Source organism: Ursus maritimus, unplaced genomic scaffold (assembly GCF_017311325.1).
Source record: "Ursus maritimus isolate PB19 unplaced genomic scaffold, ASM1731132v1 scaffold_5, whole genome shotgun sequence".
Lineage (NCBI taxonomy): Eukaryota > Metazoa > Chordata > Mammalia > Carnivora > Ursidae > Ursus > Ursus maritimus.
Window position 1 is genome coordinate 8,884,273 of NW_024426663.1, and position 27,994 is coordinate 8,912,266.

At 39.2% G+C, this 27,994-nt stretch overlaps 2 protein-coding genes and 1 long non-coding RNA gene across 26 annotated transcripts in view; 2 read left to right on the plus strand and 1 right to left on the minus strand.

Annotated features, from left to right (window-relative positions):
* Positions 1 to 16,191, plus strand: part of GIN1 (gypsy retrotransposon integrase 1) — an 88,671-nt gene extending 72,480 nt beyond the window's left edge. For all 3 annotated transcript variants that reach the window (XM_008683855.2, XM_040622038.1, XM_040622040.1), the window contains one exon: positions 15,585 to 16,191. The gene's annotated coding sequence lies outside the window, so the exon portion shown is untranslated. The remainder of the gene's footprint in view (positions 1 to 15,584) is intronic.
* Positions 1 to 27,994, minus strand: part of PAM (peptidylglycine alpha-amidating monooxygenase) — a 149,443-nt gene that overhangs the window by 22,589 nt on the left and 98,860 nt on the right. For 14 of the 22 annotated variants that reach the window (XM_040622028.1, XM_040622025.1, XM_040622024.1 and 11 more), the window contains 4 exons: positions 22,999 to 23,328; positions 13,145 to 13,274; positions 2,958 to 3,074; positions 901 to 973 (listed from right to left, as the gene is read on the minus strand). In XM_040622028.1, coding sequence (XP_040477962.1) covers positions 901 to 973; positions 2,958 to 3,074; positions 13,145 to 13,274; positions 22,999 to 23,328 — 650 coding nt within the window. The remainder of the gene's footprint in view (positions 1 to 900; positions 974 to 2,957; positions 3,075 to 13,144; positions 13,275 to 22,998; positions 23,329 to 27,994) is intronic. The other 8 variants (XM_040622035.1, XM_040622034.1, XM_040622033.1 and 5 more) reach the window with 1 other exon arrangement.
* LOC121100686 lies at positions 23,339 to 27,934 on the plus strand. Its single transcript, XR_005832385.1, has 2 exons — positions 23,339 to 23,468; positions 27,271 to 27,934. It is a non-coding gene; the product is annotated as an uncharacterized LOC121100686 (long non-coding RNA).

Below are 27,994 nucleotides of genomic sequence, written 5' to 3' on the forward strand. Positions count from 1 at the left end.
CTGATGTGGGGCTCGATCCCATAACGCCGGGATCACGCCCTGAGCCGAAGGCAGACGCTTAACCACTGTGCCACCCAGGCGCCCCTGATTCCTTCATTCTTTAAGTGAGACCCTTAGCGGTTCAGTGATCTGCTCAAGGTCATCCAGGTAATTAGCGGTGAATGGAGACTAGTGAATGCATGTGTTGTTCCACCCACCTCACACTTTTTGGTCTCTCCTTGGCTAATAGTACAATGCTCTCCAGGTAATACATGAGCAATAAGTGTCAGTAATGAGTGTCAGTCATCTCAGTAATGAGATGATGCTGGAATACTCTTACAGTTACAGCTTCTGAGTTCCAGGGTTTTTTCCCTAGTTTTCGCACTTCTTTGCCACCTATTCATAAAATGGATATTAAAGCTCATCTTTTGAGAGGAAGACCTTATGGCTATTCTGTGATGGAAACAGAACTTCCTTTAAAAACAAGAAAAATGTGATGTTTTATACATAAACATGGATGTACCTCAAGATCTTGCCTGGATTTATAGAAGATTAAAGTGGTTCAGGAAAAAACAACAACAACATAAAACACAAGTGATAAAACAGAACTAAGACCTGGGAACACAGAAAAGAAAAGCAAATGTGGAAAGCCAAGGAGGGTGGAAGGCCCATACGATTGTTACAGTTAAGCCTTGCGTCTGGCCCTAAGCTTCCTGCCAGCCCAACCGACAGGGATGACTTGATTATATGCACATTAGCTTTTCCTAGCCCTGAGTTCTAAAAGAAAAATTTAGATGTGGCAGTTCCATTTTCTTCTGATCAACTTCCTGGGTGACAGAAAAAGACCCAGATAGCTCTAGAGCATTTCGAAAGCACCACTCCATTAAGTTCCATTTGAATCAATGCCAAATGGAAGGTTACCTGATGAAGAGCCACGTCTGTGACCCAGTAATTTCCATCTTTATCCACACTCAAGCCATGGGGCAAATAAAATCTGCAAAATAAAAACAATGGTCTCAATTATATAATTATTCCCAAAGCATACATGAGAAGAATCTTTTTGCTAATTAATCTGTAAAGGTAATATAAATTTATGACTTGATAAACATGTACCTGCATTACTAAAGCCCAACATAAATTAAAGTATCTGTTATAATAGGAACCTTTTGACATATCTTTTTTAAAGCATATTTTTAATTTAAATTCAATTAGCCAACATATAGTACATCATTAGTTTCAGATGTAGAGTTCAATAATTCATCAGCTGCATGCGACACCCAGGGCTCATCCCATCACGTGCCCTTCTTAGTGGCCATCACCGCGTTACCCCATCCCCCCACCCCTCCTTTTGACATATCTTAAGTGGTATTTATTTAATCCTTGAAAAATCTATAAATAAAGCCTACAATCAATTACAAATATTTATCACAAACTACAGTATATTAACACAAATAACATCAATTTAAAAACGGGTTCAAAGATCATAAATATTAACATTTTAGAAATTGTATAAAGCAAATTGTATAAAGCAAATTGTCTAGAAAAATATAAATGGATTTATAGTTTCAGTAGTTTAAATATACTTCAAGGTAATCTGTTAATATAAAATATTAAATATAGGACTCTAAAGCTTCAAGAGTGCCTCCTAAAGACAGTAAAACCCAAAGAAGACACCTGCTAGCAGACATGCTCGTCTAAGCAAAGTGAAGTGGCGTGCTGGATAATCATTAGAGATGGTTAATCTATTTAACAATTCAACTGGGATGATCTGGGTAAGAGAACTCATTGTAAACTAATGTCGACAGAGGCTCACAGGCTTAAAGAACTTAGAATTAACAAACACATGGGCAATATCTTAATGTGGCTGTGGTCAAACGACATCTGACAAACCACAAGCTGTTTGTCAGCTTCCAGCCTTAACCATGGTGGTGACACCACAGATTTTTTTTTCATGAGCCAAGACTGTAACACCCTGAGCTTGACTAATGAACTGAACTGGATCCGTGTTTTGGTGACTGAATGTGAGGGTTATGATTCGCTTTCAACACAGACACCCCACTGCCGGCCAGGTTCATTTGGCAGCCAGTGCTCCGCCTTCCTCTGATTCCTTTCTGGAAAGAGAATACTTCTGATTCATGGGTGGAGCACCAAGGAGACAAGCTCAAACACACTAAGTGGTAGAGCTGGTATTAGGATTTGGCCCCTGACACGCCATCTTAGAATCCTATAAAAAAGTCTCATTATTACCATCCTCATAAGCAGCTGCGCTCAGAATGGAGGGCTCCCTGGCTTTTCCTATGCCTAAGCAGATGGAGCAGGGTACAGTTCCTGAAGCTGCCAGGTTAAAATGGTCGAGGACACTCTGTAAGCAGGTGCCCCTTCCCTTCAGTGACCATGAATATCAGCCAGTATTTTTTTTGGTTGCCAAATGTCATCTAGGAGTAAGACCGAATAATAAGTCTTTCAAAGCTAAATTACCTATGCGTGCTAAGGAAAGCTAAAAATGACATTTGTTTAGTGCTCACTTTGAGATNAAAGAAGCCTTTTTTCTTAATGTTGATTACTTGATGATTTTGGTTATGTGACTCTTCTGCTGAAAAAAAATTGTTTTAATCTTCAGATCTAAGCTGACCAACAACTTACTTCGTTAGCCATGTGTATCAGTGGTGCTAAGAAGTCTGAGTATCGACTAGAATCACCTGGGAGCTTTAAAAGTAGCTTTTGATGCCTGGCCCCGTCCCAGACTAAACCTCCATCTGGTTTTTTCTGAAGCTTCCCAGGTGATTCTCATTTCAACCGGAGTTTAGAACCACCTATTTAGAAAATGGAAGATGGGATGGCCCCATTAGTCTCTTGCTTTCGTAAGCTGCGCTTTTTCACCAGCACTGTAGGATACAGCCTTTCCAAGACCGGCGCCAGGGCCACACTTTAACAAAATATATGTAATAAGTCTTAACAACAGAAGTAATTTCACTCACAGGTTTTTTCCACTAGACTGGAGAACGGCAGCATTGTTTGGGTCTATGACAAGAATAGTGTCTTCTTCAATTGGCCCAAGTCCTCTTTGCTGGTAAACAAACATGCTATCAAAAGAACTAAAAAAAAAAAAAAAAGGCATTGGAATGGAAAATAAGCCAATGAGAAATGGCAATGCACTTGAGAAATGCAGACCATTCACTTGAGAATCAAGGAGAAGAGCTTAAACTTTGTTGTCCTTCACATTTCTCTGAGTCCATGTATTTATATACACACACATACACATACATATACATACATATATACCTGTGCCAGCGTATATAATGGTATATATGTAGTTACATATATACCATCAGCCTGTAGACGCGCGCTGCTCAGAGTGGTCAGTGGAGCAACGACTTTCGAACTGCCTGGAGATGCAAGGTCTCACACCCACCGAATCTGAAACCCGTCCTTTCACAGGATCCCCAGGTGATTCATATTCATGTGAGAGTTTAAAAATACTACCAAGATAAGGGCCGCCTGGGTGGCACAGCGGTTAAGCGGCTGCCTTCGGCTCAGGGCGTGATCCCGGCATTATGGGATCGAGCCCCACATCAGGCTCCTCTGCTATGAGCCTGCTTCTTCCTCTCCCACTCCCCCTGCTTGTGTTCCCTCTCTCGCTGGCTGTTTCTGTCTCTGTCAAATAAATAAATAAAATCTTAAAAAAAAAAAAAAAGAAATACTACCAAGAACTCTTAACTACTTTTTTTCAAAGCTCCTCAAAATATTTTAATTCAATAGCTATTTTCTTTCAAACTACAAAAGAAAGCGTAACTTATTTTAACTTACCCTGTAATAAGGAAAGTGTAAATGATAGCAGGAAGGGTAGTGATCAATGGTATGTTTGCTACTGTACTGCCATAGGTATAACATGCAAATACATATTATAAGGATATAGGATATAATGTTCAAAATATTTTAACAATATAAAACATAATTGATTCTTGAAACAAAAATATGCTTAGAAACATAAAACTTCCATAAAACAGCTATTCTATAAGTACAAAATGGAGAACTATAATATAAAAACTAAAAGAAATAGGACAATTTCTGCTTTTTAACTCTGTATCTCCCAGGTTATAAATATCATGAACATTTATGTTTATATATATTTTTTCCATTTATATTTCTATATGAATTGCTAGTCATTTATTTCCCTAAATTGACGATTATCACAGATACTGTATTTATTTCGATTCCTGTTTGGGAAATTTCTTGGAATAAGTGACAAAGATAAAATCTTATAATCTAATCTTACGTCACAGAGAGATAAACATACCAAACACCAAGAGACCAATTTATATTTTAAAAAACCAAGAACTGGATCAGCACATAGTTGTCATCTGCATGTGTGTGTCCTTATAAAAGTATACATAATATATTTATATTTTGCCAAAGTCAGTGGATGATCAATGAATATTTCTGTAACAGAATTGCCTTTATAGAATCAAAATTGTGGGGAAAAAAAAGATTACTATTTTGTAGTTCAATTGTATAAGCAAAAGAAGAATCTGAAAAATATTAAATATTTATGGAGATATATTTGCAACTTGGAAAGGCAAAAGAATGATCAGATCTGTCACATACCTATTGACTGGTCAGTTGCGATTTTTGTGGACCTTATGCAGAGTCCCAGTAGAAGAATACAAATTTCAAAATTACATTCTCTTGCCATTAAAAATACACATCACACAATTATTTGAGCTTCTTGACTGTTACAGTCTTTTGGGAACATTTTTCATGAAAGATAACAATAAGTCCCTGAAGTAGTTCTTATTAATGATGCATTCAATTGAAAACAAAATATTGATTCAGCTTTGTCAACCTAAAACTTAAGTAATACTGTTTATATATACTATTATGTGTAGTTAAAACCACACAGCAGTCCCTAGGGGAAAAAAAAGTACCCGAGTTTATGAAACAGAAGTAACGTCACTAACAAAGCAGATTTCATAAGATAATCATGGGCTCATTATTAAATTGAAACGTGAAATTTTATTAGAACCAATGTAAAAATATACAAGGTCTTATTTAATCATGGGAGACCGATAAAGAGCGAATATGACATAACTCTTTAAAACTATGAAACCCGAAAGAGTTTATCCTATATCTGAAACTATTTTCAATATGAATTTCTGTACTAAAAAACATCGTATAACTATTCTTCTAGAAAACAATGGCACTGGATACAACTATCAGTGGTTGCTTTTTCGCCAACACATCTGTGATATTAGGGAACATAAGTTCTGCATGTCTAAGACTCACAGTACTCTGTAAGTTCACATTATAGAGTGTAATAGTCTCCTCATTTATTTTCTGTTTTAAGGCTTATGCTATATTCCTCATTTTCCAAGAACATTGCAGCGCTTTATAATGGCACAGTGGCAATCTAGATAATGTGAGTTATGCTTTCCCTGACTGTAAGGAGTTAAAATCTGTTTCCTCTTTCTTGGAATTGAAATTGTGAGATAACTGTGGATTCACATGCAGTTGCAAGAAATAATACAGAGAGAAGTTTCCCAGAGGTAGCATTTTGCACGACTATAGTACAACATCACGACCAGGATATTTACTGATATTGCTAAAAATCCACTGATCATATTTACATTTCCTTTTCCCTTCTGCATTTCCTAAAATTTTCATCTGTTCTTGTAGTTTATTTGCTTGGACATGGAACATATTAGTATATTAATTCTCTACTTCACCCCTACTTGGGGGTTAGTAATATGGACAGTTACCAAGTCCTCATAATTCTTACCACGTGCTATCCACTTGGTACGCTGGGAGTGTTCTGCCCCCCTACTGACAGCTAATAACAGTGGCGCCGCATAGTGGCCAATAGTACTATTGTACACCCTGATAAAACTGGAGCACGCCAGACCTCAGCATACCTAGTTCCACATCCAGAGACAGTCACTCAATTGATTGGCGGACCAGTCCTAATCCTTTTCATTTGGGATAGCTGGGGCTTCGTGCAACTGGCTACTGGCCCTTGGTAGTAGTGACACGGGGCAAGTAATAAAAGAAATTGATATTTTTTCTTAAATGGGAAAATCATAAACACACACACACACTAAATCTGCCAAATAAAGTAGTTTATAGACTCCTGCGATACAAAGGAAGGTAACCCTTGAATAGTTCATAACCGGATGTCAGATTACAGAGCTGCATATACTGTTGCTATGGCACGCGGCTTCTGTGGTGTTCTAAAGAAGCTACCCCGCATTATATGCTGCAGAGAGGTCTTTATTTCGACCACATTTAACTTTTTACAGGATATAATAATACCCTCAAATTTCACGCAGTGCCTGCAGCACTGCTGATTTTCGTTTGCTTCTCTGAAAAGCACTCAGCCAGAGAGGCTGAACCTCGGCCTATGGGCCCGAATTCATCAGTTCTTTATTTTAGCAGTTTGAATTCCCTGTTAATGATTTTGCACATTAGCAGCTAATCAAACAGTTTAGATAAGGCTGAGAAGAAATGCTTTGCTATATTCACGCAGAAAAGAAACGAGAGCAAGGAGAAAATAAACTTCTGTGCCATCAATCAAAATTACGGGAATGCAAAATAAATAACAGCAACCAAGGAGAGAAGTAGAAGTATAATGTTGTAATTATATAAACTAAGAAGCTGGAGAAAGAACCATAGGTTTTCTTTTGCTTTTTCTTTATTTTTAAAATTTAATTCCAGGGTAGTTACCCTACAGCATTATATTCATTGTAGGCGTACAATACAGCGATTCAACGCTTCCGTACGTTCCTCAGTGCTCATCTCGATAACTCTTAAGCCCCTTCACCTATTTCACCCATCCCCCCACCACCCACCCTCTACCCTTCTGTTAAAACCATGAGTTTCCGAGTGAGAAAATAAGTGGAAAGGTCCCCTCGATATTAGCGAAGCAAAGATATACCATACAAAGGCCAGAGACTTTGAATGGAATACACTTAAATATTATGTTAAAAACACTTACTTCTGAAAATAAACACATTGCAAAAAATCCCTGTGAGGAGGAAAAGAGGTAGACAGACAAAGAAACCAGTATGACTTTACTGCCCCGACGAACTAGCACTGGAGACATCACAAATAGGGATGAAAAGAACAAAGGACTAGGTGTTATGGCACTGGGCTTTGTTGGGTCAGTAAGGCCACTGAGGACCAGGTGCTTAACAAAGTGCTTTTTGTTCCTCAACAGAATGAGGCACTTAATAAAGCCCTCATTTTTTGGACTAGGGAACTGCAGGTAAGGGACTGCAAACATCTTCATGCAGGGCTCAGAGCTAGGAAATGGTAACCAGGATTCAAATCTACGTCTCCTGTCTTCAAAAAACAAAAAAACTATGGTTTTCTGTGACTAGGACTGACCTCACTGGAATGGAGAATCTCCCTGCCAGCTATCAAATTTAATGTGTGTATGCAGAAGAGATGGAAGAATAGTCACATAATGAAGAACTGAAGTGACATAGAGAAGAAAATGGCTTGAGTAAGTGGCAAAGGGCAATGTGAGAGAAAATGCTACAATATGGAGACATTCTTTCTGTGGTACTCCTCATAATTTTCTCTCCGATATGAAGGTACTAAGGCACCATTCAGTCACTTTGAGTTCTGTTTTCTAGGCTCACTAAATGAAAGGTACGAAAGAATTCGCAGATGTAAGAGCAGAACCTCAAACAGATAACTAAGACTCCAGAAAACTAGTGAGGCGAATCTTGAGCTGATTTTTCTGAAAGTCAGGATGCAGAGAGATTTCTGAAACAACAGATCTCAGCAAGATTCCATAAAGCACTGATGAAGAGATGTTTCGTGAGCTGTTTGGGGAGGTGGGTAAATGGGAGAAGATTCCGAGAAGACCACATCTCCAAGAACAAAATTTGCTAAGTCAGCCATTCAACTATTCAAATCTTACGAACAACATTCATGAAGACAGGAAACGCATGCGCATCCAACAGACCTGAGACGAGGCTGGGAGGGACAGCTCGCTCTCTGGTTAATTAAGCATAAAATAATACCTGTAGACTGTTAAACCTAGTATGGTGAAATGTAACTGGAATAAAGTCCTGAATTCAGTATTTTATAAAAACACCAGGTAAGTACAAATTTTCAGTAAAACACTTAAGCACAATTTTATGAAATGTATTTGAAGATCTTAGGAGATTCAACACATGGCAACAAGGTGATATGCCTACTGAATAAAAGTGAATACAATCCTTTTACACTCGCCGATACCTAAAGTACACAGGAAGGTCAGTAACTGCACTGCTGATCATAGATGAGGTACTGTGGCCACTTCTCAACCAAACACCTTAAAGGGATGAGAAATCAGAGTGCCTTCAGATGACAGTATCATGTCAGCATAAAGACTGATTGAGGGCCTGGGGATATTTAGTCTGGAGAAGATAAGACTTCCTTGAAATATGTAAGTAACCGACATGGATAAATGGGAGTAAGTTCATCCTGCATTAGGTTGTCCTGAAGGTGGAGTTAGAGGGCTCAGATCTGAGCTTAACATAATGAAGAACTTTCTAACAGCTGGATTAGTCCCATAATTGGAAAGTACATCTCGTATCATTGGGAATTTCCTGGCACTGAGAGTTCAAGCACTGGATGACTCTGGAAGATCTGGGAAAGAGGTGTCTGCATCAGGCGGGAACTGGGAGGTGAGCGCTCTGGTGCCCAGTGTCTACCGCCTCACGTTGTGCTAATGAAACCTCCATGTTTGGTTGGTTGACCTAACATTCTCAGCCTCACCGTCAGCCCATTTGCTTCCCGTGATGTCAACTCTACTCCCAAATTCCAGGGACAGAACAAAAAACTTTAGGCTAAGCCAAAGAGTGGATTTCATTTTTCTGCCGAAATGACTGGTTTAGAAATGGAAGAGACATGACCTAAGTCAGACCAAAAACTGTGCTCAATTTAAGGATTTTCTGTTGACCTGTCAGGGACATGGACTATCTCTTCTGTGAGACTAGTTGTGATAATGTGATTCTGAAGCTGAAAACAGGGAGACGGATCAATCAAGGCCCAGGAATGGAGCCAACTGGGAGAAAATGTGTTAAAAATGGATCTGGGTGATGTCGTCTGGACTACCATACCCTTGAAATTTCCACTTATACGAACTGATAAATTTCCTCTTTTCCTAAGCTAGTTTGTGTTGGTTTTCTCTTATTGAAAGAATTCCAAGTGATAACAACTTCTAAGATCCCTTAAAACTCCCTGTGAAAAAACAATAAATGGGGGTGCCTGGGTGGCGCAGCGGTTGAGCGTCTGCCTTCGGCTCAGGGCGTGATCCCGGCATTATGGGATCGAGTCCCATATCAGGCTCCTCCGCTATGAGCCTGCTTCTTCCTCTCCCACTCCCCCTGCTTGTGTTCCCTCTCTCGCTGGCTGTCTCTATATCTGTCGAATAAATAAAATCTTTAAAAAAAAAAAGAAAAAACAATAAATGATATAAAGGAAACAACTTTAAACACCTAAAAATTAGGGGTAAAACCCATGGCTTAGTTAAGTGGGTGTGTGATGTGAGTCCTGCATAGTAGAACCACAACCATAGCTGAGAGAAATAAAAGGCCAAGAAGGAAGACTTGACGGTAGTCGTGATTTTAAGACAGAGACCCAGGAACAGCTGTTGCTGAGGCAGGAGCTACTCAACTCCTGCTGGGAGGCGTTTAAACCTGAAAGAGCTCCAGCTGTGAGCTGCCCTAACACAGGACAGACAAGAGAGGCTCTTAAAAGTTTCATTACACCCTGCTGGTAATAGGCATTTCTTAATTCAGCTAGAAGCTTCTTAAAGTAGCCATATTGAACTAAGGGACAGGGAAGAAAATGGAAATCAGAGAGAAATCACCTTTCAGGAGGTTAAATGTTTTTTATTATTTTTATTTCAGTTTGGTTGCCATGCTTAATTAGCATGGTTAAATAGAACAGTAAGGGGTGAGCAGGAAAATCAGGCAGAAATGAGGAGTAACAGTACTTATAAAAACAGTTGGTATGACTGGGGCGCCTGGGTGGCACAGCGGTTAAGCGTCTGCCTTCGGCTCAGGGCGTGATCCCGGCGTTATGGGATCGAGCCCCACATCAGGCTCCTCCGCTAGGAGCCTGCTTCTTCCTCTCCCACTCCCCCTGCTTGTGTTCCCTCTCTCGCTGGCTGTCTCTATCTCTGTCGAATAAATAAATAAAATCTTAAAAAAAAAAAAGGTATGATGATATCAAAGAGCATTGGGTACTAAGTATTATTTAGGGATTATTAATGCCAAGTGCTGCCTGACAGTTAAAGAATGATCACATCCTAAAAATTAGGGGATACAGAGTGCTTAGACTGGATTTAGAGCAAGTTCTGGCCTTAGGGAAACTGTAATTTTGTGAACGTGAGAACTATCGGGAAGAGAAGAATTCCAAGGAAGACGAATACGGGATTTCTCACTACTCTCTTCAAACAGTGGTAGCAACAAGAATGCAATGTCCACCCAATCGTTAATGTCCATTGTCTCTCACCAGGACATCATAAATTCTTCAGGCAGGTGTTTTGTTTTTTTTTTCTTTTTACAGTCCTTGGATATTTAATGAGGGAGAACAAAAACTATGTATTTTGTCTATTTTATATAATGCAACTTATGAATGAAGGATGGCCACGCATGACGGTTCAAAGAATGGAATCCACAAATCCAAATCTGTTTTTCTAAAAAATAACAGCGTAATCCACTTCTAATTCTCCTCATAGAATAATAAAGCAGACAGTGGTTAAAAGCAGAGAAGTGAGTTCCAGAAGAGAATTTTCTGGCAAGTATGGATTGAAAATGCGGCTAGAGGCCAGTGGACAATACAGAAGAGACACAAGGAAAGAGAGAGAACAAAATTCTTAAATCTGAAAGATAAAGATGAATAAGAAAGAAGAAACAGAGATTTAATGAGTTAAATCAGTGCATCTGCTCTGAAGGTCTTGCATTTTTAACAATACCCTTTTGTTGGTGCCACTTATCAGGATAAACACACCAGGGCTTTGGCAGTGAAACTGGAATCTATTTGCCCATGATGCTGGTTATCTACATGAAAGCCAGATGCCAGGGAAAAGCCGCTCTTTAGCTAGGACTAACATATAAGTCACAGAAAATGTTCTTCTATGGCTCTTGTTTCATGGTCTTATGTCATCGTCTTCTACCCCAAGCTGGCCTTTACTAATCCCTTCTCCTATGAAACTGTTCCAGCCTCTGCTGTTTGCTTGGAGTGAGTATCACATTAAAATGGAGAATTGGACTTTATCCAATGTAGCTGTAGCCAGCTGAAACAGTATCAATGGGAGAAAATGACGCTGTAATTTTCTCCTCTGGTAAAATGTGGCTAGAAATCCATGCAGAAAATGTAGCGATATTCATTAAAAAGAAGAATATGCTACAATGAATAGAAATAGTTTGCTTTTAAAAGCACTTGTTAAAATACCATTAGATGTTCAATAATGACTAAGATGATGTAACAGAGATGTATGAATAGGAATATTGAGTTCGATTGCTTTGAACTCTAAAGTGATTTCCTTCTCAGATTCCATTTTCAAGCGTGACAACTGGAAAGGACGATTAAACAATAACAAAGCTGGCAATCTGGTTTGAAATGCTGCCTGACTTCCCTCTTGACCTGCACAAAGAAAACCCCATCTATGTATAGAGACAGAGCAGACTCAGCATTAGCCTGAGTGTAGTCAATATCTCTGAAAATGGAAGGAAAAAAACAACTGAACTATCTATGTAGGTCCTCGATTTTCCAAATGAGACCCCACAGCTGTATACTGGAAAGGAGAAGATTTATGACCCTTAATTGATATCTTAAGATTTACCTTCACATGTAAATTTGTGATAAAAACAAATGAGTAAGTGGATATTCATTACTCAGGAGAATTAACATAACCTGTTAAATTTTGGACAAGCTTTTAAAAATATAATCATGTGAATGTACTCACAATCCCATAAAAGGCAGTATCACAAAGTGGGTACCTGGGCCAATGCTGGAGTCAGACGGAAAGGAACTGAAGCCTGGCTTTGGCATTTGCTAACTCTGAAATGTGGGCAGAACACTTACTTTCCCTTGGTTTCTTCATCTGGAAAATGTGAATGGTGGTTATAGGAAGAGTACCCAACTGTGTGAGTGATTTAAGTAAACATTAAGAACAGTGATAGGCCCACAGTAAACAAAAATTTTAGATAGATACTTTTACCAAAAATCCTTCCAAGAAGAGAGTGGAAGGTAGAGTAAAAGGCTGGAAAGAGAAACCCAGAGGGAGAAGCCGGGGAATTAGTCCTTAAGTCTTTGCTGCTCTTAAAAAAGAGAAAATTTGAGTAATAAAATTAATCTCTATGAAAATGTGAAGGCCAAGCTACCATTTCTACGCATGTGGTAGCCAAATCTCCAGAACCGTAATCTCCAGAAGGCTAAGTGTGATCACTGCCATGGAGCAGTCTGATGGAAAAGGAGAGTTCGATTGCCTTAGAATGGTTCTTTATGCAGTATATACATGGAAATAACAAAGTGCTTCACTGTCGTCAACTAATAACTTCTCTTGGTTGATAATTTCCCATGATGCACTTTCTCTAAAGTCTTGAAATGCCTCAGCAATGTACTGTCTTTTGTTTTTTTTTTAAGATTTTATTTATTTATTTGAGTGAGAGAGAGGGAAAAAGAGAGAGATCACCACTAGGGGGGAAAGGTAGAGGGAGAAGCAGACTCCCCACTGAGCAGGAGCCCGATGAGGGACTCGATCCCAGGACTCCGGAATCATGACCTGAGCAGATGCTTAAACGACTGAGCCACCCAGGTGCCCAAGCAATGTACTGTCTTAACTGCCTTTAATATTACTCTCCTTAGGAATGTGAAGGTAGCTTCAAGGAGGAAGGAGGAAAATGGTAAGCAGGTAGGATCACAGATTGTTACTGCCTTCTTTCCATAAACTCGATTGTAAAACGATTCTCATTTGTTTTACAAAGTACAAGATTTCCTTTCTGTTGCTTATCACAGTCATGCATTAAAAGAACAAATGTGGTTTGCTCACAGAAATCAAGTTCTAGAAGAACCTTGGTGGTTCTCTTACTGTTATTCTTAGTTTAACAAAAAGTAACGCATGCTATATTTATTTTCATCTACTCCTTGAAGGAAAAATATTACTTACTTTCCATCCCAGACATGGTCACCTCTGTGGAAAATCACCAGATTATTCTGAAGGTCCAGAGCCACCCCAGAAACCTGGCCTGGTAACAAGTATACTCCAGGCCAATCCAGTGCTTCTTCGACATGGAAATCTGAAGAGAGAAATCCATACATTTGGTATAAGAAGGAAAGCTAGTATAAACTCATGAAGATTCACTGTGGTTATAAGAAACTCATGCAGCCCTGTCACTAGATGCAAGGAAAACAAAATCAAGCCGTGCTCTACATCCATATACCACATGCACATGCCGGCCAGCCTCCTGAGCTATGACATAAAGGAAGTGCCTGCGAACTGGTTTGTGGACGTACGCCCGCTTTTCCTGTTGATAACATGCCTGTAAAAACAGCTTACCCTTAGGTCATGAAAGAGCAAATCTGAGACTGCTTTCTTCTGGACAAGATTCTTCTTCAAAATTCGTATTTTGGGGAAATATGGCGACACGGACGACATCATTTTAACTCAAAGCTTTGACATGTGAATAAATAGCAAGCATGGGCAATCAGCCTGGGTGTGTGTGCATGCGTGTGTGTGTGTGTGTGTGTGTGTGTGTGTGTGTGTTTGTGAGTGATCTAACTCCTGTGCAAATTCTGGACGTCCAATATACACGAGACCCTATAATAAACCACGAGTATCGTCTCTTGTATAAGGAACCTAAGATACCGATCTCATTCCTCTGAAGGTGAGTGTTCCTGTAACAATGGGAATGGACAGACACCCTTTCATTGCTTGTATTTCACCGTTTCCTACCAGAACAGAAGGGGAACATAACAGAAACTTTGTGACTGGATGATTTCCAAGTTATTTTCATTTCTGATCAGAATACATTTATACTTAGAGAATACCTGGGCTTATTTGTGTTAATTCCTTTTATAAACGTGCTCATGAATAAAGAGGCACGCCGTATGGATTCGCTATACTAACTGAGCATGTAAATTTATGAAGATTCGGTGAAATCTACTGCATCAGTGTCAATATTTCTTTTCCTCTCGAATGCTTCAAAAGAGACACGGCGAGGCAGAAAAGCAGCAATTCGAGTCTCATGTCTCCTTCCCATCTTCTGGAGGTTGTGGCAACGTGCAGTGATATCCTCAGAGACAGGCATTACAGACTGGAGGGAGAAAGGGAAGCCCGGGACCTGGACAATCAGCTTCTGCAAGCTTGAGAGGATGCTGGTGCGAGAATAAACACTTCGAAGTAATTTTCTCAACTGTACTTAAGAAAACAGTACCGCTTCACTCAAAGTCTTTTACCTTTGCACATTGAATTTTTCTTTCGTAAAAATTAATGAGACAGCACAACCGAATGCCTAGATCCGTTCTGCCTACAACTTTGGCGGAAGCATCTTCAACAAGTATTCCCTAAGTGTATTGTCTATGTAAGGCCTTCTGCTAGATTCTGGGAACACAAAGAAATAAAATACAGTTTTTGGCCTTGAAGAACTTGTAGAATAAAATGAGAAAAAATGGAAACCAGATACGTATGACACGAGGCAGTGCTGGAACACAGGGGCGGATCGGTAATCCTTCCTGGGGCTTGGCCAGGAGAGGGCAGGGTGAAGGTCACACCTGGGACGTTTCCCAGAGAAACTGAACACTTACTTGCATTTGCACTTAAAGGTAACTGGGGGTTCGCTGAGTGCAGAAGCGGGCAGAGAATATTTCGGTCAGAAAGATCAAAAGTGAGGATGTTTACAATTGCAGAATGTGTTTCAAGACCTTTAAGTAGTCTGGAGAGATACCTGTGTATGTCCAGGTGGGGTTGGGGGAACAGCAGGCAGGATTAACAGACCTGGAGAGCTAGTCTAGACTGGAAAATGTACCTTACACCACACGAAGAAGTATGGATTTAACAACGAATGAAGGAAGTCTGAGCTGTGGGGTCTTGACCTCTACGATGAGTCATTTTGAGGCATGCTGCAAGTACATTACTAGTAGCCATAAAGCACAGAGTTTGGGAATAATGTACTTTTGAAATATATTAGAGCACATGAGAATGTCATTGTCACTCACGCGTTCTGATCTGCCTTCTTGAGTCGAAGAGAAGGGGGACAGAGTTACAGATGGCGCGCTTACATCTGCCAACAGTTCTGGGCACAGGAGTGGATGTGAATGGGGCTGCTCAGATGAGTAACATTCATCATGTATCACATTTGTCATAATAGGACAAAAGGACACAAATTGCTGCTCCAGGCGACTGGGAGCCGCTGAAGGTTTTTAAGCATGGGGCGATATGATCAAAACTGTGTTTTTGAAAGTGAACTCTGGAAATAGTGGTATGAGCATGACAACTAGATATGTCTAGAAAGATCAACAGATGGATACATCATCCCCCAAAGAAAATGTTTTAAATTATTTTAAAGTTGCCTGAACCTCAGGGTATATGTCATTCATTCTCGTCTCAGTTACAGCTTGGCCATCATTCTGTGCTCATTCACCAGCTCCGGAAGAGTCTGGATGGGCTTCCAGGGAACCTCAAAAGTCATGACGATGGAGATATGGAATTGCCTTCATCGGATTCTCACAGCCCAGAACCACTGCAACCAGACGGAATTTCTTGAGGGCAGGGATCATGTCGTATTTACTATTGTCACCAACTCTTACGCAGGACCTGGCCCACGGTAATGGCCTAAGAAATGCACTAAACAGAACTCTATGATCCAGTCTCTACTTGTCTATGTTGTCAACTAGCATTTAAACACCCTTATCATCTTGTAATTCATTTGTACTATCTCTTTTTACCCCTCTTGACTGTGCTGAAGACACTAAGAGACTCAATAGAAATAATTGGTTAATTATTTCCATTAAAGAAAAGAAGCAAATAGCATGTTTCCTGGAACATTTCTGCTCAGAGGTTCACCAGCAGACACTGAAAGCTAGGTGCTTGTGAAGGTCCAGAGATACTAATTCTGATAACAAATATATGCAGTGTCCAAAAGAACTATACTGTCTAGGGACAAATGTGAATTTCATAAAATATTGGAAATATTGTGTAATAAACTTCAGTCTGGCTATGAGTGGTCCCAGTTGTCATTAACCTTAGATTGGTAAGCACTCAGAATCTGCGAAAAGCACTGACTGAGAGGTTGTTAACAGCCTGTTTTGTTACATATGAGAGTCCCTTTAGGGTGGATATTTTCAAGAAGGAAAAGCAGTGTAAATATCTGGAACATGCTTATTAAAATGTACACGTCTCGTGAATTTTCAGAACCGTAAAGGTAATATGTAAGGAAATAAGGTTGACGCTGCGAGCAACCTGGCTCTGTTAGTACTGAGTCAACGCACAGGAGAACGACTTTGCGTGGCAACATTTTTGGAGAGATTATATATTCTTTATATATTATTTATTTATATATTATTTTAAATTTCATTTTAAAATATCATAGCGCATTAATTAAGATTACCTACCCAAGACCTCAAAATTCTTAGGATCTAGGTGACTATGTTAACTAGACGTTCTAAAATAGTTAAAGGAAAACTGAGCTCATGTTCTCTTCTGTGAACGTTAGCTTGGTGAATTGATGTTTTTGCTTCCAGTGTCACCATTTTTTTCAACATTAGGCGGTTAAAGGCTGTGCCCTTTAAGATGAAATGATCAAGAATCCAGGCAATCATTTAGGACCGGTGGTACGTGTATCTGGACTTAATACTGGGGTTCTTCCCATCCCCGCCCATCGTTACATGAGTCACAGAATGCTAGTACGGTACTGGCTCATCCCGGGTCATTTTCTCATTTCGCAGGAAAGGACCTGTAGGCTTGGGCCAGCCTTCAGTCATCAATATCAAGGATGATTATTTTCTAATCCCCAATGAAGAAATATTTCAAATCCTTATTAAAGAAATTATATGATAAAATATATTTGGGTTCTCACTTAAACTTAACATTTTCAATCATGGAGAAGTTAAAAATTAGAGTTCAGATTTCTCTTAGCCTTCATTTATTAAGTGATTCAGTATATGACTAATGTTGTAGCCTTACAGTTTTAATTTGGAAATTAATACAAATTTCTCACACATGACCTCGGGCAAACCATTCCCAAATCTAAGTGTCGGTTGCTCTAAATTCAGATGTCAAAAATAGGATTATTTCAGAAGAGTTCTTGCATGCACTACGAAGGTAGATATGCAGCCAAATTCTGGCTGTATATTTAGGAAAAAAGTTACTACTTTCAGAAAAAATTAAACACTACTATTAAAATTGTATCAATTAATCACTAAGAATTAATGAATTGCACCTCTCCAAGAGAGAGATTAATGTTAGTGATCAATGCTGCTTTCATATGAAATTATTAATAAGCATTTAAAAGGGCATTCATTCATCTGTGTTACAGAAGAACTAACAGAATTAAATAAAATTGAGCAAAAATGTAACTTCAAACCCAGAGCTGTGACTTTACTTCAGTGGAACAGGGCTCTTCACACTTAATTTTAAGTAAAAGACCCTGATGAAATCACTAGACAGCTTCAACAAGAACACGAGGTAGTGGTGGCTTTTTCTACACGTGCAAATTCTCATCTAGCGAGGAAAAGATGCCTTATTTTGGTCAGGGATTGTTATTCATCAGAAGTGCCAGCAATAACTATAATTAACTGAAACTACAGGAGAAATATTTATACCCAAGTCAGAAAGAAAACAAGGCTTAAATTACAATGTTTCGTTTAATGGGGATGAAGTGAGGAAGAGAATTAAGGCATAACTAGGGCTCAAAAGCACTGGCAGAATTTCTTTTCTTTTTAAAATTTAATTGCAAATGAGATCTTCGACTTGGTCAAAAGGTTGGGATACTGGTTGAGAAAGTATGATCAAAAGTAATCTACACCTAGGTGCACCTGGGTGGCTCCCTTAAGCATTTGCCTTCGGCTCAGGTCATGATCCCAGGATCCCTGGAATGAGGCCTGCATGGGGCTCTCTGCTCAGTGGGGAGTCTGCTTCTCCTTCTGCCCCTCCCCCCACTCATGCTCCCTCTCAAATAAAATAAATAAAGTCTTTTTTAAAAAAAGTACACCTAGTCTTATTACAATTGTAGATGAGATGATGGGATGATTGGACAAAAACCAGCCATCATGCTTCCCTCTGGCCTTTCTTCCTATTATGTATGTATGTATGTGTCTGTCTATCTATCTGTTTTATGTTATTGTGAGAGTCAGAATAACAAAGTGATTAAAAACCAAGACTTGGAGCAAGTCTGACTGGCTTTGAATTGTGGTTCCTTGTGCTACAGCACTTGAGGCATGTGACTTACCTTTCTATGCCTCAGTTTCTTCCTCTCTAAATGGGTTTATAAATAGGGTTGTTAATGGGGATTAAATAAGTGAACTCATTTAAAGCCTGGCTCACAGGGAGGCTATGTATGTGTTTTTATTATTCTCCTTCCCTGCAGAGAGAAAATTCAGCCAACTGAATGCTTTATTTTACCCTGGGAATCCTGTATGATGTGAACCTAGAGGTAAGCCTATGACTGAAATATGTTAGAAGTGTGGACTCTGAGTGAGTTAAGAGTTGTCCATGGAAATAAAGTAAAATCCAAATATTCATAAGAATATTTAAAGAGTCTGTGAGTTCCTTTAACTGATAAGAAGCATCATACAAATGCAGATGTTATTTTTTGATGTCCAGAGGTATGCAATATATTCCGAATCAGGCTTCCGTATGCCAGCAAAGAGTAGTCCAGTCAAATCTGCCCCTGAGAATAACAATCTGTAGTTTTAAATTTATTTTTCAATGAGTTTGGTTTCTAGAAGGCAACTGGAATAGAGACTAAGATTTTATACCTATCCTATTAATACTGTTTCATACAGATATCAAACTAATGGTAGAAACCAAATGATGTTAAGCGTAAAAAGGAGTGTATTTGCGTCTCAGTTCACCTGGTTGAATATTTTCACAACTGTACATCATATATCACAAGCAAACATCAAGGCAGATCGATATAACTGATCAGAGATTTCAAGAGCCACAAACTCCCATTACGGTAGAACACTGCCAAGTCATTTTCTGAGTTTATCAAATTGGAGTGCCAAATTTTACAGCTTTCCTACACATTCCAAGAAAATTCTCTTATGGATGCTGCTTAAGTTAGAGTAATTAATATTGAGTTCTATTACTTTGGTGTTTAAAATTTTGAAATCTTAATCCAATGTGACATCAATGGTGGCACTTATAAATCATAATTATCGTTAATGTATCACAGCATATTAAGTACTTTCTGTGTTCCAGAAACTGCTCATGGCACTTTCCATGTATTATCTGGTACACGGAAATATTATCTAACCCTCACTTCAACCCTATGAGGCATATACTGTTATAATCCTCATTTTTATCAATGAGAAAACTAAAGCCCAGAGAATTTCTTTTTTAAACTTTCCCGGGAACCACATAATTATTGGTGTGGTTAGGATTCAAAGCCAGGAAGTGAGAGTCCAGAGCCTGAAGTGTTCCACATCATATCACCTGCATGGAATGGTTTTCAAATTTAATTTTGGCCAAAGCAGAATCCTTCTGGGTCAAGCTGTATTGTGTGCACACGGTGCACACATGTGTGTGTTGTGCTCATGCATGTGAGTGTGTGGCGGGGAGCCTGCAACCACTGCTTCCCATTTGAGGCACACCCTCTCCAGCCATAGCTGGAAACCTCTGGGCTAGTCTAGCTGCACCTGTCCAGGCAATTTCTGGTTTCTGATGCTGTTTTATGACTATCGGGAGAAGAGTTTTCAGAACAGACCCACCAAAGGTCACAAAGACAAGACCTTAAAAAGGGTGTTATTTGTGGATGTTTGCACTCTTAAAGACACAGTAAATACACAGTACTTAACCATCTTGTTCTTGGGAATGCTAAAGACTTTACAGCAAAGTTGGAAGATTCTGTTGTGCTCATCATACAGCTTGTGTCCACTGATACTCAAACCGTTATGAGGCGGGAACTCAATTTTAAAGGCAGTCACCAGGGTGTGGGACCACGTGGAATTCAGACCAATGTCAAAGTCCACAAAATGGACTGCTTTTGAAACCCTTACGTAGTCCTGGGCCTACCACACACAATCACATCCAGATTTTTGAGCTGATCATTATTTCACCTTTGACCACTCAAATCAGCTGGATGGAATCCATTACTGTATTATAGTTCCAAAATACGGTCCGGTCAATGAAATCTAAAGCGCTACAGCACGAAATGCCCCTGTACTGGGTTGTGCTACTGCCGCAAACTACGGACATCAGAACAGGGTCTGGAGTAGAAGTCTCCAGCTTCTCAGCAGTGGCGGTCCAGAGCTCCAGGGAGGTGTATCTGAATGGGGCAAACCCATTAGCCCAGTATTTTGAGCACAACTGCAATGAAGTATAAAGAACTAGAAAGTACGCATTCTGCTTTTAAGTTCAGTCATCAAGTCCAAGTTTCAAATTCAGGCTCTGTGACCTCACTGAAATGGGTTAACTTCTCTAGGCTTCAGTGTCTTCATTTGAAAATTAAAATAGGTCTCAAAGATAGATGGAGTGAGAATGAGCTGTAATACTAAGCAACATGATAGCCTTACATTTTTGTTTTAGTAATAATCTCATATGAGAAGTCACCTTCTTCTTTGAAGCTAATATAATCCCTTACAGCACACTGGGCATTCTAGGGAGACAGTTAATTCTTCCAGACCATTAGGATCCCATTCTCAGTTTTGTCTAAAGGAAAGAAAGGGTATGAGAAAAACAATGGAAATTTATCCATCAAATTTGTTCTCCTTATTCATACCCTGGGAAATATACATGAATTAGACTACTAATATATTTTATTGGGTATTGTATGCTAATAACTTCCTACTTTTCTTCCTTGCAAATGGAAGCTTCCTGAGGAGAAGTCTCTCTCTGGCTTACACAAAGAAATGAAACATTTTCAATTAAGGTTAGCTATTACATTGTGTTACGGTAAACAGTGAAAGAAAATTGAAAAGAAAAAGACTTTCAGGAATAGCTGAACTAGAATGAGTTTCTCTATTTTGAATTTAATGTTTAAAAAGTCTTTGAATCAGAGCAGTGAAGTAACACTAAAATAAATCCTTTCAGAAAGGAGATACGTGCACATTTCCTTTCTATAATTAGGATTTGTGCTGTATGTTTCTGTGACTCGTTGTTTTACTTAATTCAGTGACATTTACCCACATATTTAAAATGGAAGGAAATTTCCTGACCCAGATCCTATGGAAACATTTTTTCCCTGGGCACTGTCATTTTGACCACCCTATAAGGTATGAGATCTAGCAAGTAAATGTATTTGGGGTATTTAAAATATTTCTTACTTAGAAAAGCTAAATAGGTTTTAGGAATACAGTGCCTTAAGTCAAACTATGATTTTTACATGGACACATATGAAACCTATAAATAACCACTACATTATTTCAAATTCAGGAGTGACGAAGAGAAGTCATGGAATTAAGTATGCTGCAACTCTAACATTTCACACTTGGATAGAATTGCATTCCCACCAAAGAGGCCCTTCTGCCTTTTATATTTTCGTGTGGTAAGGGTTACCATCTACTGTCCTTAATATAGAGGTGCAGAAAGACCCTCGAGTCTGTCTATGAAATGGATAGGGGTATGAGAAACCGCAGATCTAGGCACCACACTCAGTAATGTCAATTCACTTGTTCTCTGATAGGATTCAGGAGTCTAGATTTTTTCTTAAGCACCGTACGTGATTTTGACGGATTGCAGTTCAGGGACCACCCCCCCTTGAGAAACACAGTTTCATCAGATAAATTTAGAAGGAGTCAGAGCAGGGCTGATCCTATTTAAATATGAAGAAGTAAAAATCTGGGTCCCAGTTAACATCCCATAGAAACTATTAGATCAGTCCCAATGGACAGTGCTTGAAACTTCTGTGCGAGCAAAAGGCACCTCATGCTAATTTTTTTCAATTATAAATAAAAATCAGCTGGGTGTTGAATAATTTATGGCTTCCTGCAAAGCTGTATTTGAAAACACCAAGCTGGCAGCCTGCGCCATTCCAGCCCACGCATGGACAGCTGCCATGCACCCATATCCGTTACTTTTTCAGAGATTATCTCCACATGCTCTATTATCTGGCTTTCCACATTAGCAAGGAACATGAAACACAATCAATACGACAGAGGCCACAATACAATTGCAGACAAAGATGAGGCATCCAGAGCTTGCTGGTACAGAAACCTGAAGGGAATAAGGTATTGTCCTCTAATTATGGAAGCCAGTCCTGGTTAGAAACAAAGATAAATCTGAAAGTTTCTGACTTGCTGGAGGTCCCCTCAGAAATAACTACTCAATTTTCCAATTAAGATAGTAATTGATAATGGAACTTAAGAAATCAAAGTCATAAAAATGGCTATAGTTTACAAGTCAATTGGAAGAGAATGTTGGAAGTGTAAGATTCCTTTGCAAGGAACTTAATTACCTTAAAAGAAGGCAGCGTATAAGCATTTCATACAGAGACTTTACATATCGGGTGTTGAATTTTCAGTTTCTTTCCATTGAGCAAAATAGAGAATACCGATTCGGTAAGCATTTGTTACCCTGAATTTCATGGGCCACTCTCCCCAACATGATCTAGATATCTTTGGTCCTGGTAATTCTGGCTTATCGATTCAATGGAAACTGAATTAATGTAGTATCGGACCAAAACAAAAAGAAAAACTCAAACAAACCCAGATCTGAGTAATATTTTGTTTTTGTTTTTGTTTTTTTCTGGTAAGTTCTTTTGATGGGTGAGTTTTTTCACCCATTCATTTTTATTCCCTTCAGGTTTTGCTAATGTGGATGGTAGCCTTTCAGAGTTTGTTCTTTCAAAGAAGCCCTAAACGCACCTCCTGTGTGTTCTGGTTCCCAGCTGCCTTCACCAGGTAGGGGCTGCTGTAACGACAAACCTCTGCTTTCTGCTGGCCTCAGAGTAGACTCTAGTCTGTGGAATTTGTGAATTCTGTCTCTGACAAGAATAGCATTGCCCCTCTCCTCATGCTCTGCACTCTCTCTGGCATCAGATCGACCAAGATCCTTTTTTTGGACTACGTTTGCAATCTCGGCTACCAGGTCTGATTCTGATTCTGGGTCTGCCTTTTCTGTAGGATTATATTTATGCACATGAACAACATCTTCCCTTTCTCCTAGCAGCTTGGAAAGGAGTGAATAGAAATCACCTGTGAAAAAAAGAGAAGAGATAAGGGGTGGAGGGTTGGTAAGATTGCACAAGTTACAAAATTCTGTGCCTTAAGAATACCATCTCCTGATTTGTCCTGAGAAAGAAGTCTGCTCTCAATTCCAGCACGAGGGGAAAAAGGTAATATGCTTCACATTTCATTTTATATTCCACCTATTTCTTTCTGTTATCTCGGGAGCCAATAACACCAGATAACCTCTATTTGCATATTAGTGGAAACAAAACAATGCATATGTGATTGCATGGCATGTTTCAATAAGTGGTTTTCACAGTATAGCTGGATTGATTTGGAAGTTAGAGTTCATCAGATTTCTAAAAATACTATCAACAGCTACATCCGAAAGCAGCTACCTTCAAGGAAAACCCTTTGAAGTTGTCTTTCAAAGCCTATTAGACGATAATGCACAAGAAATTAAATGTATATTTTTCAGCATATGCTATAAAACACGAGAAATCTAACAGATATGCATCTCTTTGGCAATTGGAAAAACCAAAGTTTTATTATTATTATTTTGTTGGCAGTGCTACTGTAAGTAGCTCCAGTTGTTCATTTTAAACAAGAAATGAAAAAATTCCAGAAAAATAATTTTGTGAGAAAAGAATACTTTAAATCATTTTCAAACAAAAGAGAAGATTTTAATAAACTAATATCATTGGAATGATTCATCACTAAAATGTGTTTCATGTCTTTCTATACTAAAAAGTAAACTTGGCTATGATAACCTAATTCCATGACAATAAATTATTTATAAAGCATTATGACAGATATGGAAGGTTCATGAAGCATTTTAATCCTCATCATTTACATCTATAGCTTTAAATCCATTTATATCAACTATGTGAATGGGAAAATGTTTACGTTCTCAAAAGAAACATAAATCTGCTTTTCTAAAAACACTCACTTCTTTTCCCTCACCCTATTCTAAGTGCTGCTAATGAGATCAGTTATGACTGTGGAGTCCTATCACTTAGGTTTTAATTACATTTATAGCACGATCGGTTAACATCTACAAAATCTTTTTTTTATGACCAGTAGGAAATGAAAATGATAACTGGTTTAGCTATGATACATTCCACTAAAGATTAACATATTATTTAAAAATTGGTGCAAGGGGATATGAAGTCTTTCCAAAATGATGCTAAGAGATCCTGTCATGTTTACAAATAGTCTTGGTTTAATGATTCAAAGTAGGTTTTCAATTCTTGCCCATGGAAGCAGCTTATCCCAGGTGAAATCTTCAATCAAAAAATAATTACCAAGTAATAGGGCCAATCTCAGTAAAATGAACAAAGCAAATTACAACTCAACCAAATCTGTTAGGCCAAGGTGGCATTTTGCCTCACAGAAAAGAAATGAATCCATTACTGCTAAATTCTCCTGCCCCACACACGAAACATAAACAGTTTAATGTGCTGTTGTGCAATGAAGCATTTATATAGAAAATAAAACGCGAGATTATTTCAGGGGTAGGCAAAAATCAGCATTTTAAAACTTGAATCCTTGTCATTAGGCTAATATTGATGGAGAAACAGACCTGCAACTCTGAATAGTTATTCAGGAGTGTCAGTAAAACTCCAAAAGCCGTGATGAAGCAGCAAATGCACAGCGCTCCAGTTCCTTTGAAATTGTCATTTACAACGATCACTGGGTTGGGAAAACAAAACTTTAGCAATGTAATGGGCTTGGCTGCACACAGGTGGCACTGGCCTTAGGAAAACAAAGCTCAGAGCGGCATCTCATTTATAGAGATGACGTGTGACAGAGAGACCACTAGATGGCTATCTCTTACATCCTTAAGCACAAACCAGAGCGTGCTTCTTTCTCTTCTGGGGGACTGGATATATGGAATCCTGAAATGTTAAGTATTTTTCTGAGCCATATAGAGCTAACCTTGAGTGCAGTGGATGGAGGAGGAAATAAACAGAGGAAGTTGTGTGGTCTCTACCCCAGTTACATTTCTCAATATCCCCTTTTTTCTTCTCAGTTAATGGTACAGCCATACGGCTTCCCCTTCCTTGAATGCCAACTCTAAGATGCTGTTTCTGCTTCCTGGGACACGCTCTCCCCTGTAATCAACTAGCTCCTAAGCCTTCAGATCTTACATAGGTGTCACTTACGTCCACGAAGCCTTCCTTGACAGTCGGATTAGGCGTCTCAGCTCTGTGCCCCTGTGGCACTCAGGTCTTTCCCTGGATTGTTACTGCCCTGTGTCTGGTGTGTCTTTTACACCCATGTTTGAATCCAACTCTGACGCTTAGTGGCTATTCTGTGCCTTTAAGCAAGTTACTTAACATTATAAAGATAATGAATGACTACTACCTTCCAGAATTGTCTTGTGCATTTCAAGAAGTTAATGTAAAAGGTACATATATCCTAAAGTAGGCATCACCGAACTGCAGCTATTATAATTACCAGCAAAAAAGACATAAACTCTAGTTGCAACATGCACATGCATCTGTTTCAATCTGTTGTTTACCTAAAATTAAAAAAAAATTCAGTTCTTTTCTTGTATTCAAGTATTGGGATTTTCAGAATGGAGGGAAAAAAAGCCCCTTTAGAAAGCCCCTACTGGCTATCGTAGTGATTCGCATCCTAGCTTTACCAAAGGAAGTGGTACTTGCACTTTCCCTCTCTCTCTCTGTCTACTTTTGGAGAAAGAACTATCCCTACTCCAGTGTTCTGGATGCCAGCCCTCCCAGTACTTCCAGAGACTTTCCTATACGCTTTCCTCTTCTTCCCTTTCTTTTCTTTTCTTCTTTTTCTTCTCTTCTCCTCTCTTCTCTCGGCTCTTCTCTTTTCTCTTCTCTTCTCTTGCTTTTCTAATACAGCTTCTTTGCTGAAGACTTGACTCCGGTTAAAAGCACACTCACTCTGCATTTATCTTGAGCAGTCATGGAGGCAAGAGAGACCTTCACCTGACGCAGCACGTCTTTCAAACTTTTCTGCCTTCCCTTTTCCTTTAACAAGTTCCAGAACTGTCTAATGGTGCTTTCTGCAATCATGGGGATATCCTTATACCTGTGTTGCCCAACATGAAAGAGACTAGACACACAGGACTATGGCGGGGGTGGGGGGGGGGACTTGTAATGTGGCTAGTATGACTGAGGAATTTTATTTTTAATTTTACTTACTTTCAATTAATTTATATCCAATTTTAAATAGCCATGTGTGGCTAGTGCCTGCCATATTGGACAGTGCACGGCTGCTTCACCCTTCCTCATATCCTCTTTCTTTCTAAGGCCAAAGGCATCTGCTTGCTTGTCTTCCTTCACCCTTGTATGACTTCTTCATGAGTTGCTCAAGAGCTCCTAGCTGCCAAAGCCAAGAGACCCTTCACCTTGACCCACTCGTCCCTTCAGAAACTCTCTTCTTATAACGTTGTTCTTTCCAGATCTTCTCCGCCTGTCATCTTTGCTTTCTCTTATTCTTCTGCCCAACATTCGAAAATGTTGGTGTTTTCTGACGACTATCCCTGGCATCCTTTCTTCCCCCTGGTGAAGGCCTCTGCCTACTAAGAAATACCAGCCATTCACCAGGCTTCAGCTGCTGCCTCCAGACAAATGACTCTCATATCTGGAGCTCTCCTAGTACCAAATTGATATATAAAACTACCCTCTGGAAATTTCCGCTTGGTTGTCTGTTTCATAGGAATTGTGAACTCGACATATCTAAAACTGAGCTCTTAATCTCCTCCCCTTACTTCATCTTTTTTATAGTATCTCTCTTGATGATAAAATGGGTTTTGGGTCAATCAATCTGGAAAACTGGATTCATCCCTCTGTCACCAGTGAATCACAAAGTCAACTGATTCGTCAATGCTAGTATGTCAATGTCATTTTCTTCCTCCCTACCACCAGGACTTCTTTGGGATTCTTATCATCTTGATTGGCATGCTGAAAGTCTCTTTCNCTCTTTCCTCAGAACCGATTTTCATCCCTGTCTTCAACGTCAAAATCTGGCTGTAACGGCATAAAGCTGCCCCAGCTCTGTGGAACTGACTTGCGATGGTAGCCCACGACCCCCGGACACTCCTGGGTTATACCCCACCTTTTCTCAGCTCTTTCAGCGTATGAATTTCACAGTGATATTCTCTAATTTTATTCTGGCTCCCACAGCTAAGATGACTATGTAATTTATTGTCCAAACTGGGACATATTTGAGAAGAAAAAGGGTGTTGTTTAATATTTATACTAGGCATAAACTAGGACAATCCTGGGAAAACTGGGATATACAGTTACCCTACCTGTTGTGGACAGAGATAACAGATAAACTAGTACTTTATGAATGACACACGATAATAATAGTAATAGCTAGTATTGTTTGTGAGCTTAACATTACCCAGTTACTTTGCTGAGTTACTTTATACAATTTAACACATTTAATATTTACAAAATACTCCTTATCCTCATTTTAGATGAGGAAATCAATGGTAAAGGACTAACCTGCAGGTCTGGGAGGAAGTGGAACTGGGACGTGAAGGAGCAACCTGACTTGGGGGCTCACCTTCTATCTGGTCACTATACTGGATCTGGGCCTCCCCCCCACCTTTTTTTTCTATAATGGCCAATAAACTCTTTCCTGTGGATTTACCTTGGACCTGACAATCTTACTATATTTAATTTTTTTTTTCCTATTTAAATGAACT